We start from the raw sequence: 15,820 nt of genomic DNA on the forward strand, positions 1-15,820 counted from the left end.
TGCTCCACGTCCTTATAGCTAGAGCATCTACATAAATTATTTGGAATTCTTCTGTATAGGAGATGTGTGTCTTCTCCATTTATTTACATATACAAAATTTATTTACATCAGTATGGACACATGGGTATTTATTTTACGCTTTGTACTATAATTCATGTTGCTTTATTTTGTTGCCCATATTGTTCTAGTATTGGCCATTGAGAGCTCTTTCACTTGCTTCCTGTATCCCTTTGGCATGCTTCCATCATTGTGAGAATTGTTGCTGTTCTTTTTGTACACTGCTTTACTTTCTATCAAAATAAGATAGATGCTCCAGGCTCATCTTGTATATTTCTTATCCTAACCTTAGAATCAGTAATTTCTCCAAAGAGCCCTGATTTCTTTTAGGGAAGTCTGAGGGACTGTTACAACTAAGAGAAGCCAATGAGACAGGTCTAATAAATGTAATGTGAAACTCTGAGTGGATCCAGAAAAAAACATTAGGTAAAAACTAAGGAAATCTGAAAAAGTATGGACTTTGGTAAATAATAATAGATAAATATTTTTGATTAATTGTAGCAAATGTACGGTACAAATTTAAGATATTACTAATAGGGGAAACTGGGTGCAGAGTATTTAGAGACTCTGTACTATCTTTGCAAATTTTCTGTAAATCTAAAAAGGTTCTAAAAATAGAGTTTATTTAGAAATATGTTCCATACATGCATTAAAAGATGTGTTCTGTGAGTACTGACTGTAGTGTTCTGTCAGGCTTTTTAATTTAAATCTGTATTATTGATAAATTTTTTGTCTTCTATCAATTACTGAGAGCAGCATTATAGAGAGTAGAAAGTGTTAAAATCTGTCACTCTTAATGTAAATTTTTGTGTTTCTCTTTGTAGTTCTGCCAGTTTTAGTTTATATGTTTTGATACACTATATCGTGTAAGTATACAGCATTAAAAATAAAGCACATTAAAACACTAAAACAGAGAGATTACTAAAGCAGATTGACATATGACTTCCTGAAAGCAAAAATAAAAGCCAGAAATAAGTGGAATTTTACCTTAAAAAACTTAAAGAAAATAACTGCCAACTTAAATTTTCATACACAGTAAAATCATCCTTCTAGAATGAGGGCAACATGGAGAATTTTAGACAAATAAAAACTGAAAGTGTTCATCATATCACCTCATCACTAAAAGAAAGTTCTAAATAATTCAGGCAAAATGAAAGTAATTTCAGGAAAGTAAAACATAGTCAAAAGTAAAACAAAGATCCTAGAAAATCATAAACATGGGTAAATTAAAATTTTTATTATCTGAATAAAAATTTTAAAAGACACCTTGGAATAAAAAAGAGATAAAATATGTTATAATACTGTTTATTTTAGAAGTGGGGATTTTTTGAGGTAAAGTCCAAGGGGAGGATAACATTACTGATCAATTTTGGACTTTTATAAGTAGAAATTATGTAAATTTGGCAGTACACACTGAAAGAACAGAATTTGAGTGTGTAACATCCAAACTACAGAGGAAAAAAAAAAAGGCATGAGAAGCATCTGAATCAATCAAAAAGTAATCAAGAGATTCTCCAGTTCAAGATGGTGGCATAGAAGGATTCTGAGCTCACCTCCTCTCATGGACACAATGAATATACACCTACACGTGGAACAATTCCCTCTGAAATGGATCTGAAAGCGAACTAAATGACGCATTCACAACAAAGGATAGAACGACCATATCGAGATGGGTAGGAGAGGAGGAGACTCAGCCTCACCTGAAGCCCTACCCCTGGCACAGTGATCGACAGTTTGGAGGGATTTCATAACAGGGAACACATTCCTGAGGAGTGAGAGGTTTGTACCCTACATCAGGCACCCCAACCCTTGTGACCTGCACCAGAGAGACAAGCCCCCAAAGTGTCTGGCCTTGAAAATCAATGGAGCTTACATCCAAGAGAACCATAGGGCTACAGGAAATGGAGAATCCTCTCTTAAAGGGATGGTGCACAGATTCACTTGCCTCAAAACCCAGTGCAAAAGCAGCAGTTTGAAAAGTGCATAGACTATAGGTGAAGGAGACTCATTTGCCTATCTAAGTGTCTTCTGGAGAGGCAGGAACCTGTTGGGACTCTCTCCAGGGACAGAGGTGCTGGTGGGTGTCATCTTTGTGTTCTTCTTTTGACCTGTTGGTGCTGGTACTGGTGGGCACCATTTTCGTATGCTCCTTGTAGCCTGCTAGTTCTGGTGGAAGCACCTCACCCCCATGAACCATGGCCGCAGAGGCCCATCCAGCCCCAGAAGGACCAACTGAGTGCCCTGCCCCAGTGCACAGCAGCCTGGTCCAACCACATGCAGAAGCTGAGTCAAAAGAAAAAGACTTGCACATTTGTGCACCACAGTTTCAACCCTATCACAAGAGGCAGGCACACACAGCCCACATGGGGAACACTTCTTGAGTGCCTGGCTCTGGTAACCAGTGGGGATTGTGCTTCGGGGCCCCATGTGGCATCTCCCACATAAGACTGGAAGAGGTAATCGCTTTGTCAATGCATAGAAACAAACACAGAATGTCAGACAAAATGAGGAGGCAAAGGAATATGCTCCAAAAGAAAGAACAAGGCAAAACTTCAGAAAAATATATTAATGAAATGGAGATAACCAATCAATCTGATAAAGAGTTGAAAGTAATGGTCATAAAGATGCTCACCGAACTTGGGAGAAGAATGGATGAACATAGAAGATCTTCAACAAAGAGACAGAGAATATAAGAAAGTTCCAAGCAGAAGTTATAGAGCTGAGGAGTACGATAACTGAACTGAGAATAAGTAGAGGGATTCAGCAGCAGACTGGATGAAGCAGAAGAACGGATCTGTGAGCTGGAAGATAAAACAATGGAACTCACCATGGAATATGTGGAACTCAGAGGAGCAATAAGAAAAAAGAATTTAAAAAAGTGAAGATTCCTTAAGGGGCCTTTGGGACATCAAATGAAATAGAATTTTAATTATAGGGGTCCCAGAAGGAGAAGAGAGAGGAAGAAGAGAGAGACCCATTATTTAATAATGTCTGAAAACTTCCCTAATCTGGAGAAGGAAACAGATAGCCAGGTCCAGGAAGCCCAGGGAGTTCTCTATAAGATCAACCCAAAGAGGCACACACCAAGATGCATTATAAGTAAAATGGTAAAAGTTAGGATAAAGAAAGAATCTTAAAAGTAGCAAGAGAAGAACAACTTATTACATACAAGGGAAACTCCATGAGATTGACAGCTGATTTTTCAGCAGAAACTTTGCAGGCCAGAAAAGAGTGGCATGACATATTCAAAGTGCTGAAAGGAAAAAACTTCTAACCAAGAATTCTTTATCCAGCACAGTTGTCATTCAGATTTGAAGGAGAAATTAAGAGTTTTCCAGATAAGTAAAAGCTAAAGAGTTCATCAGCACTAAACAGCCTTACAAGAAACGTTACAGGGACTTCTTTTAGCTGAAAAGAAATGGCACTAATTAGCAACAAGAAAACATGAAAATATAAATCTCACTGGAAAAGGTAAATATATAGTAAAGGTAGTGAATGAATCACTTATAAAGCAAGTATGAAGGTTAAAAGATAAAAGTAATAAAATTAACCAAAAACTATAACAATTAGTTAAGGAATGCATAAAATAAAAAGATGAAAAGGTGAATCAAAATATAAAACACAGGAGGAGGGGAGTACAAATGTAAAGTTTTGGAATGTACTCAAATTTAAGTTGCTGTCAATTTAAAACAGACTGTTATATACATAGGATGTCATACATGAACCTCATGGTTACCACAAAACAAAAACTTACAGTAAATACACAAGAGAAAATGAGAAAGGAATCTAAACATAACACTAAAGAAAACCATCAAATCACAAAGGAAGAGACAAAGACAAAAAGATAGGGACAGAAAGGAACTAGGAAAACAGCCAGAAAACAATTAACATAATGGCAGTAAGTACATATCTTTTAATAATGATTTTAAAATTAAATAGACTAAACTCTTCAATCAAAAGACATAGAGTGGCTGAATGGATAAAAAAAGAATGGCAGTAAGTACATATCTATGAATAATTATTTCAAAATTAAATAGAGTAAACTCTCCAATCACAAGACATAGAGTGGCTGAATGGATAAAAAAAGAACAAGACCCATTTATATGCTGCCTACAAGAAACTCACTTCAGAAGCAAGGACACACACAGACAGTGAAGGGATGGAGAAGATATTCCATGCAAATGGAAACAAAAAGAAGGCTAGGGTAGCTATACTTATATCAGACAAAATAGATTTTAAAACAAAGATTGTAATAAAAGACAAAGAAGGGCATTACAAAATAATAAAAGAGTCAATCAAGCAAGAAGATATGACATTTATAAATATACACACAGCCAACATAAAAGCACCAAACTATATAAAGCAAGTGTTAATGGACCTAGAGGGAGAAATTGACAGCAGTACAATAACAGTAGGGGACTCTAACACTCCTCTTAGATCAATGGATAGATCATCCAGACGAAAAATCAGTAAGGAAACGTTGACCTGAAATGACATGTTAGACCATATGAACTTTATATATATATATATATATATATATATATATAATATTATATATATATATATATAATATTCCATCCAAAAACAACAGAATAGACATTCTTCTCAAGTGCACATGGAACATTCTCCAGGATAGATCACATGCTAGGCCACAAAACAAGTCACAGTAAATTTAAAATGATTGAAATTATATCAAGCATCTTCTCTGACCACATGGTTTGAAACTGGAAATCAATTATAAAAAGAAAACTGGAAGAACCACAAAAATGTGGAGATTAAACAACATGCTACTGAACAACAAATGGGTCATCAAAGAAATCAAAGAAGAAATCCAAAAATACCTTGACACAAAGGCAAACAGAAATGTGACATACCAAAATCTATGGGATTTAGCAAAAGTGATTCTAAGAGAGAAGTTTATAGCAATACAGGTATATCTCAAGAAACAAGAAAAATCGCAAATAAACAACCTAACTTTATACCTCAAGGAACTAGAAAAAGAAAAACAAATGAAGCCCAAAGTTAGTAGAAGGAAGGATATAAAGATTATCACAGAAATAAATGAAATAGAGACTAAAAAGACAATAGAAAAGATCGATGAAACTAAGAGCTGATTCTTTGAAAAGATAAACAAAATTAACAAACTTTTAGCTAGACTCACCAAGAAAAAAAGATAGAGGGCTCAAATAAACAAAGTCAGAAAGGAAAGAGGAGAAGTTACATCTGATATCATAGAAATACAAAGGATAATAAGAGACTACTTCACACAATTATATGCCAACAAATTGGACAACCTAGAAGAAAAGGATGACTTTCTAGAAACATACAACCTTCTAAGACTGAATCATGAAGAAATAGAAAATCTGAATAGACCAGTTACTAGTAAGGAGATTGAATCAATAATCAAAAATCTCCCAACAATCAAAGGTCCAGGACCAGATATCTTCACTGAGGAATTCTACCAAACATTTAAAGAAGATTTAATACCAATTCTTCTCTAACTCGTCCAAAAAATTGAAGAAGATGGCAGCCTTCCAAATTCATTTTATGAGTTTACTCTGACACCAAAACCAGGCAAGGACACCACAAAAAAGAAAATTACAGGCCAATATCCATAACGACCTTAATGAACATAGATGCAAAAATCCTCAACAAAATATTAGCAAACAAAATTCAGCAATACATTAAACAGATCATACACCGTGATCTAGTGGGATTTATTCCAGGGATGTAAGGATGGTTCAACACCCACAAATCAATCAACATGATATATCACATTAACTAAATGAAGGGTAGAAATCATATGGTAATCTGAATAGATGAATAAAAAGCACTTGACAAAATACAACATCTGTTAATGATAAAAACTCTCAACAAGGTGGCTATAGAGGGAACATAACTCAACATAATAAAGACCATATATGACAAACTCAGAGAACATCATACTCAATGGTAAAAAGCTGAAAGCTTTCCTCTAAGATCAGGAATAAGACAAGGATGCCCATTCCCACTACTTTTATTCAAAGTAATTGGAAGTCCTAGCCACAGCAATTAGGCAAGAAAAAGAAATAAAAGGCATTCAAATTGGAAAGGAAGAAGTAAAACTGTCACTATTTACAGATGACATGATACTATATAGAAAACCCTAAAGACGTCACCAAAAATCTGCTAGAACAAATAAATTTAATAAAGCTGCAGGATACAAAAATCAATCCACATAAGCCTGTGGTGTTTCTATACATTAATAATGAACTATCAGAAGGAGAAATTAAGGAAACAAACCCACTTACAATTGCATCAAAAAGATTAAAATATCTAGGAATAAATTTAACCAAGGAAGTAAAAGACCTTTACACTGAAAACTATAGTACATTGATGAAAGGTATTGAAGACGACAGAAATAAATGAAAAGATATTCCATGCCCATGGATCGGAAGAAATAATATTGTTAAAATGTCTGTACTACCCAAAGCAATCTACAAATTGAATGAAATCCCTATTAAAATTCAATGGCATTTTTCACAGAACTAGAATAAATAATTCTAAAATTTCTACAGAACAACAAAAGGTCCAGAATAGCCAAAGCAATCTTGAGAAAGAGGAACAAAGCTAGATGTATCACAATCTCTGATTTCAAACTATATTATAAAGCAATAGTAATCAAAATAGTATGGTATTGACATAAAAACAGACACACAGATCAATGGAACAGAATACAGAGTCCAGAAATAAATCCATGTAAGTATGGTCAGTAAATTTCTCACAAAGGAGCCAATAATATACAATGGAGAAAAGACTGTCTCTTCAATAAATGGTGTTGGGAAAACAGGACATCCACATGGAAAAGAATAAAACTGGACCAATATCTTACACCGTACACAAAAATTAAGTCAAAATGATTTACGACTTGACTGCAAAACCTGAAACCATAAAATTCCCCCCTAAAAAATCATAGACAGTAAGCCCTTTGACATTGACATCTTAGTGATGTTTTTGTGGATATAATAGCAAAGGCAAGGGAAACCAAAACAAAAATAAACAAATGGGATACATCAAAATGAAAAACTTCTGCACAGTGAAGGAAATCATCATCAAAACAAAAAGGCAACCTACTGAATGGGAGAAGTTATTTCAAGTCACATATCTGATATATCCAAAATATATAAAGAATTCATATAACTCAACAATGAAAAAATAAACAACTAGATTAAAAGATTGGCAGAGGTTCTGAACAGACATTTTCCCAAAGAAGACATACAGATGGACAACAAGCACAGGAAAAGATGTACAACATCACTAATTATTAGGAAAATACAAATCAAAACCACAATGAGTTATCACTTCACACCTGTTAGAATGGTTATCATCAAAGAGACAAGAAATAACATGTGTTGGTGAGGCTATGGAGAAAAGGGAAGATTCATACCTTGTTGGTAGGAATGTAAATTGGTGCAGCCATATGAACAACAGTATGGACATTCCTCAAAAAATTAAGAATAGAACTACCATATGATCCAGCTATTCCACATCTGGGTATTTATCCAAAAAGTATAGAAATACTAATTTAAGGAGCCGGCCCAGTGGCATAGTGGTTAAGTTCACATGCTCCGCTTCGCCGGCCTGGGGTTCACAGGTTCGGATCACAGGTGTGGACCTACACACTGCTTATCAAGCCATGCTGTGGCAGGCATCCCACGTATCAAGTAGAGGAAGATAGACATGGATGTTAGCTCAGGGCCTATCTTCCTCAGCAAAAAGAGGAGGATTGGTGATAGAGGTTAGCTCAGTGCTAATCTTCCTCACACACACAAAAAAACCTCACTAATTAAAAAATATACATGCACCCCTATGTTCATCACAGCGTTATTCAAAGTAGCTGAGACTTGGAAACAACCAAAGTGCCCATCGATGGATGAATGGATAAAGATGTGGTATATGTATACAATGGAATACTACTCAGCCCTAAAAAAATGAAGTTTTGCCATTTCTGACAACATGGATGGACGTTGAGGGCATTATCCTAAGTGAAATAAGTCAGATGGAGAAAGAAAGATACTGTATGATTTCAGTCATATGTGGAAGATAAAAAGAAAACAACAGCAACAACAAATGAACATATAGACACAAAGAACAGATTGGTGGTTACCAGAGGGGAACAGGGGAGGGGAGATGGTGAAAGGGGTAAAAGTGTACATGTATATGATGATGGATATCAATTAGACTTTGGGTGGTGAACATGATGTAGTCTACACAGAAATTGAAATATAGTGATGTGCAACTGAAATCTATATAATGTTATAAACCAATAAAAAAATACAAAGTGATCACCACCAAAAGCTTAGTTACCATCCATCACCATACAATTGACCCCCTGCACCCATTTCACCCACCCACCAACTTCTTTTCCTCTGGTAAGCACCAATCTCTTCTCTGTTTCTATGAGTTTGTTTTTGTTTTTTAGATTCCGTGTATGAGTGAAAAGGGACCTCTCATACTCTGTGGGCAGAAATGTAAATTGGTGCAGCCATATGAACAACAGTATGGACATTCCTCAAAAAATTAAGAATAGAACTACCATACGATCCAGCTATTCCACTGCTGGGTATTTATCCAAAGATCACTTTACATTGTATACAGGTGTCTAATTATAATGTTGCACACCTGAAACTTAATGTTATAGATCCAACTTTGCCTCAATAAAAAAGTAATCAATAAAGCAAACAAAAAGATTTAAAGTGCTGTGACAAATAGAAAACAAAATATAGAATGGTAGCTAGATCATCAAATATAACAGTTACATTAAATATATTGGATGTATATGGACTTAATAACTCTAAGAGGAAATATTTTTGCACTTTAACAAAATATCCACCTATGTGTTTATTATAATGGGATACATTTAAAACATAAGAAGAGGAAAAAGATTATAAGGAAAAAAAATAAAATGCAAATAATAACCAAAAGAAAGCTGGTATAGCTATGTTTATATCAAACACAATGTATTTTAAGATAAAATCATTACTAGAGGGACAGATGGTTCCACTATTAGGAAGGTATACTAATTTAACATTTTTACATAGTATGCCAAGGTCAAAATATATAAAGAAGAAATCATAATGTAAATAAGAAAATACAGAGTTGATAAATAAAATACCATATAGCCAAACTTATGTGGTATAGCTAAATACTAACACTTAGAGAAAAATGTACAACCATAACTGTATGTATTTTGAAGAGATGAAAGGCTATGAGAAAAGCAAGAAATTATATGAGCAACCTCAAATGGGTTTGGGATAAGATAAAGATAAGATAGATTCTAGCTCATGGCTTCAATTTTTTCTAAGAGATGTGAGTGAAACTAGTATTGTAAAACTGAGGTAGAAAAGAAAAAATCCCAGGAAATATACTTTTTTTGTGAGTGTGTGAGGAAGATCAGCCCTGAGCTAACATCCATGCCCATCCTCTTCTTTTTGCTGAGGAAGACTGGCCCTGAGCTTACATCTGTGCTGATCTTTCTCCACTTTATGTGGGACGCCACACAGCATAGCCTGGCAAGCTGTGCCTCGGGGTGCACCCGGGATTCAAACCTGGGCCGCCGGCAGCGGAGCACGTGCACTTAACCGCTATGCCACGGGGCTGGCCCCCCAGGGAGTATACTTTACTCATATCTCTTTTCTCTACTGAGAGTACTATTTCCTACTCAATGACATTATCATATCTTGTCTGTCTATAATAATCTAAAAACCTTCTATAAGATCATTCAGCTTCCATTTATCACCCCCTAAAATTAGTTCACACACCAGTCAAAGCAAGCTTATAAATATGAATTATATCATGTTACTCCTCCTTCTCTTAGAATCTAAACTCAGAGTGGTTTTTTAATCCTTGGCGACCTAGTTCCCGCTCTCTCTCTCTGAGTTTATCCCCTACTGTTTTCTCTCCTTAGAAATCCTCTAATGTAAAAGCAATATTCCTTTTATAACCTATTGCTTTTATTTATGCAAAAAAAATTGAATGTTTACTGAATGTCTTTGATTTCACATGATTTGGTAATCTGAAAATGATAGATAATTGTAATGTTAAGGAAAAACATTAAAGTGAATAAGAATCTCTATGATAGAGTTATTTATTCCAAAAGATAATGTAGAGTTTGTAATTTTAGTGACATTGGCTTCCCATTGGAATTTTACTCAAGAAAAATAATTTCAGGAAGTCTAATATAGTCAATATTTAGTGCCTATGTGTATATGTCTGTGTATTCTACGTTAAATTTATTTTTCTGATTTTTTTTACCCTGCACCCATAGGTGGTAACAGCTACCTCGACCTTTGCTTTGGGAATTAATATGCCATGTAAATCTGTTGTTTTTATAGAAGATTCTGTAGTTTTGGATGCCTTGAGCTTTCGGCAGGTATTTATACAACGTGCCTTTGGTTACATTTGTATACATAAGGATCTAGAACATCTATTCAGTAAGCCAAGATACACCATGCTTATTCTGAAACATTTGGAGACTATAAAAATATTTAAAAATGTATTTTATATATATGACATTGTATGAAGATGACTATATTTAAAGACATTTTGAATAATCTTTGACTGGCTAGATAGGTTAATTTTCTTGAGAATATTCCTGCTTTGGTGTATATTAGTGAACTTAAAAAAATTATTTGAAGAAGAGGTAACCACATCTTCTGAGCAACCAGTTGGTGCCAAGCACCAACAACTATAAATTGAGTGTCTCCAGTGTTCTCTGTTCAGTTTCTGGAAATACATTGGTTTCTGGAAATACATTGGTAAATAAGACAGAAATTGTTCCTGCTTTAAAAGTCATGGTCTTTAAACACAGGCATTACTAAAAAAGCAAACACATTTTTTTGTTTTTGTTTTTGTTTTTTTTAATCAATGTTTTAATAGTTTATAACATTGGGAAATTTTGGGTTGTACATTTTTGTTTGTCCATCACCATATATATGTCTCCCTTCACCCCTTGTGCCCACCTGCTACCCCCATTGCCCTTGGTAACCACAATACAGTTTTCTCTGTCCATGTGTTGGTTTATATTCCACATGTGAGTGAGATCATACAGTGTTTGTCTTTCTCTTTTTGGCTTATTTCACTAAACATAATATCCTCCAGGCCCATCCATGTTGTTGCAAATGGGACAAATTTGTCTTTTTATGGCTGAGTAGTATTCCATTGTATATATATATACCACATCTTCTTGATCCAATCATCAGTCGAGGGACACTTAGGTTCCTTTCACCTCTTGGTTATAGTGAATAATGCTGCAATGAACATAGGGGTGCATAAGACTCTTTGGATTGTTGATTTCAGGTTCGTTGGATAGATTCCCAGTAGTGGGATAGCTGGATCATAGGGTATTTCTATTTTTAATTCTTTGAAGAATCTCCATACCATTTTCCATAGAGGCTGCACTAGTTTGCATTCCCACCAGCTGTGTATGAGGGTTCCTGTTTCTCCACATCCTCTCCAACATTTGTTGTTTTTTGTCTTGGTGATTATAGCCATTCTAACGGGTGTGAGGTGATATCTTAGTGTTGTTTTAATTTGCATTTCCCTGGTGATTAGTGATGTTGAACATCTTTTCATGTGCCTATTGGCCATCTGCATATCTTCTTTGGAGAAGTGTCTGTTCATTTCCTCTGCCTATTTTTTGGTCAAGTTGTTTGTTTTTTGTTGTGCAAACACATTTTAATAATATATTTGTAAAATAAAACATTTTAAACTTTGCTAAAATTAATATTCCAAGCAATGAATAACTCTTTCAAGATTTTGGAAGTTGAATGTTCCACACGGTATAGGTAAGCTAGACATTAACCATTTACAGAGACAAGATTTAAAATGATTTTATTTATGTGATCATTTCTTTAGATGTCTGGACGTGCGTTAAGACGTGGAGAGGATCTTATAGGAAATGTTTTCTTCTATGATATTCCATTATCTAAGATACAAAGGCTCTTAAAGTCCAATGTGCCCAAACTGAAGGGTCAGTTTCCTCTAAGCATATCCTTGGTTCTCAGACTTATGCTGTTAGTTGCCAACGCAGATGACAAAGAGGATGCCAAAGCCAAGGTACACTGTTTAATATTATTTAAATTAGTTTGATAAATGTAACCATTTCAGCTCAATTTTATAATAAACTATGTAAGTTACGTAAACTGAAGGGAATAAAATAACAACATGCTATAAACAAACTTATTATAATTATTTTTTACAGTATCCTTATTCAACACAAAGACATGTTTTTAGCCTTCATGTTTTGAAACATATAGAAAATTAAGCCCTTGACATTCCAATTAAAATTACCCCTGGGCTCTGTATATATTAGAAAAGAAACATTTATTTTTTCTGTAAATATATCTGGTCTAAAACATATTAAAAATCAAATTTCAAAGAAATAACCAATGGTGGAAAATGACAAGATACTGAAATATTCATAAATCTTGGTTTTACATTGTTATACCTTATGTTTACTTCTTACCTGGCATGCATAAAGTTGTAATTATTCATCTCTCCCTCTAAATTTTTCTTACCACTTTCTATTACACAAATGCACATACAATACAAAACATTATGGAGTACCTAATTATAATACATATAATAAATATTATAATAAAGCAATATGCATCGCCTAATTAAAAAATGTAAAAATAGAGGCTGGCCCTGTGGCCTAGTGGTTAAGTTCTGCCCTCCACTTTGGTGGCCCGGGTTTGGTTCCCAGGTGCAGACCTACACCACTCGTCGGCGGTCACATTGTGGCGGCGACCCTCATACAAAATAGAAGAAGATTGGCACAGGTGTTAGCTCAGGGTGAATCTTCCTCAAGTAAAAAGAGGAAGATTGGTGATAAACGTTAGCTCAGCATGAATCTTCCTCAGAAAAAAAAATGGAAAGAAAATGTAAAAATTTATTATACATAAGTACATAAGTATACATAGTACCATATTCTATATTAGAAATGTTTGTCCTTTGGATGTTACATTTAGAAGACCCACTACAAAATCTGTTTAATATCTAACTTGATATTTTGATACTTGTATGTATAGGCATTATCAGTTCTCCAACATTCATTGATGTCCTTCAAGCGACCAAAGATCGAGTGCATGTTAAAATTTTACTTTATATATCCTTTGCAATTCTTGGTCACAGAGGTAAGATTCAAACCTATTTTCACTAAATTAAGGTGTTAGTACACATATTTAACTCTATGGTCCTGAAATTTCCTTCATTAATGACTTATTTGTTTGATATTTCTGAGATCTAGAGACTGAGGTTAATATGTTAAAATTGATTTATAGGGATACCTGAATCAAGAATGTATTCCCGTTGGATATTCTGGACTTGTGTCCCATTTGCACTACCATGAACCTGCAAATTTTGTTTTAGTAAGCTTGCTGGTAAAAGGCTTATTTCACAAGTTGTGTATTCCAACCAACGTAGATGGTAAGCAAGTATTCTTTTCCCATACTTCTTAAATGTGTGTGCACTAACACAAACACACACACACACACACAGACCACACATGTGTATTTACATATACTCACACATTCCAGAACTTCACTCACTTTGTATGGTGTGCGTTTTCTCTTAATGTATTTTCAACATTTGTCTTATTTTTATATTATTAAATATGTTTATAAAAATATTAATATATATGGGGCATTTGTAAATGTGTATACTATAAATGTAAATATTCTTAATGACCCTTTAGTATACTTTAGATATTTAAAAATAAAACCCCTGGAATAATAAGCATTATTCTTCTGAAATCCCAAGATTTTTAATATATATCAATTAAAATAAATTACAATAATATATATAAAATCACTAATTTTCTCCTTTTTATATCTGGTCATTGACATGAAAAATAGACTTCTTTATGATATCCTCACATTTAGGTCCTAATCATTAGCTGTATCATAGTAAAATATGAAGGTAACAGTTCAAAGTCAAATATAAACTATAGAAATATATTGGTATCACAATATTGTCATCTGTAATGATTTCCTTTTTTAAAATTATAAATTATTTTTTCCTTTTTTCACAACTGTAATGTAATGCTGTTAGCTAGAGAGAAATATAAAGTGATGTAATCCAAATTCAAATGATGACAGCTGGGAACTGGAATATATAACTAATATTCTATTATTCATTTTATTTTCAGCAAATTATCAACTTTTGTTAATATAAAAATAACTAAAATAATATTGCATAATATACCTTAGAACTGCTAATTCATCAAATCATAAATGCTTCAATCCACATTAATCTATATTTTTTCATGAAAGGATCATAGAAAGTAATCATCACTGAATTTTATTTATTTCATAAATATTGTGTGTAATGTATCACAACCTTAAAGGAATAAAAAAACTGAAAACAATTTGCCGTGATGCTATCAGTGTAAAGAATTGAATTGACTTTTTTTTCCCCTGAAGTCTGGAAGCTTCACTCTTAGTGCCCCACATTTCTCCAATAGTGGGAGGCAGTTGTAACCTGTCTCCAAGTTCTCACATGAACACGTGTCGTTTACTCATGCGTTACTGACTACTAAGTGGCTATCTGTGTGGGCATGGCACTCTGCTAAATACCGTGGCAGATTAAAAATTAGGAATCAGACATAGGTTTTCCCTTAAGGAGATTTAGTCCCTAAAATACTATAAGGATTTGAGCTTATGAAAATGTGGGGAATAAATATCCCAGGGAAGGAAAATACCAGGAGCAATGGCATGTCAATAGGAGCAGTTGTGAGTTCTTTTTGAACTGTTACATGTGCCAAAGAGACAGTGGGTGCAGGTTAACGTGTGGCCTCGAATGGCAGATAAGGAATTTGGAAAGTAGCACAAGGCCTTCACTTGTCAGCAGGTTTTGAACAGAAGTGAAAAAACTAAGTGGAACGGATCAACCAAAGGGAATGTTTGAAGTCTATGATGGAATCTGGAGCAATTCCAGAGCTACAGGACAAATGGCTATTCCTTTTTTTTTTTTTTTTTTTAGGTTCTTACAGCTAACAGTAGATACAAGGATACCAACAATCTATGTCTGTAGGGGGTCAAGTAGTCTGCACTATTATACAGTAAAATTGTAATTTGTGAGAAGTTCACCAAAAATCTGGAAAGTGAATTTTTCAAATGTGACTTACCTTGAAAGTTTAAGTTTAGATATTAAGGACTGGCTCAGTGTATTTCTAAAATGATGAATTTTGTTCTATAAAGTTTTGAAAAATTAAACTATTTTAAACAGGCCAAAAGACATTTTCTGAAGATGTGATGGAAACCTTAGTGGTGGTGTTAGCCAATCTTTTCGGAAGATGGCATTTTTCTCCTTGTGTGAAGAACTTTAAAAAGAAATTTTCTCGTTCCACGGTAAGAAAAAAATATATTTCACAACCTTGTAATTTTATGGTAAATCTTTCCATTATAACATGCAATGCAATCATATTTTCCCTATAACAAAAGTTTTGCTGTCGTTCACTAGAGTTTCTTCCTCATCATCCCTCAATCAGTTCTTGGTATGTACAATGAGTTCTTTTTTTTTTTTATTAAGGTAACATTGGTTTATAACATTATATAAGTTTCAGGGGTACATCATTATATTTCGTTTTCTGTATAGATTATATCACATTCACCACCCAAAGACTAATTATATCCATCACTGTACACATGTGCCCTTTTACTCCTTTTGCCCTCCCCCTACTTCCCTTCCCCTCTGATAACCACCAATCTAATCTCTGTATCTA

The 15,820-nt window shown here is 34.2% G+C and overlaps 1 protein-coding gene across 1 annotated transcript in view; it reads left to right on the forward strand.

Moving 5' to 3' along the window:
* The window catches only part of LOC106800112 (putative ATP-dependent RNA helicase DDX60), a 100,731-nt gene that overhangs the window by 62,123 nt on the left and 22,788 nt on the right, over positions 1-15,820 (forward strand). The window contains 5 exon segments of the mRNA XM_087437258.1: positions 10,364-10,468; positions 11,953-12,153; positions 13,128-13,232; positions 13,380-13,524; positions 15,325-15,446. Of these exon segments, the coding sequence (XP_087293384.1) occupies positions 10,364-10,468; positions 11,953-12,153; positions 13,128-13,232; positions 13,380-13,524; positions 15,325-15,446 (678 nt within the window).

The sequence above is a fragment of the Ceratotherium simum genome, chromosome 12, assembly GCF_057802395.1.
Source record: "Ceratotherium simum simum isolate JZ-2026a chromosome 12, ASM5780239v1, whole genome shotgun sequence".
In the NCBI taxonomy this organism is placed as follows: Eukaryota; Metazoa; Chordata; class Mammalia; order Perissodactyla; family Rhinocerotidae; genus Ceratotherium; species Ceratotherium simum.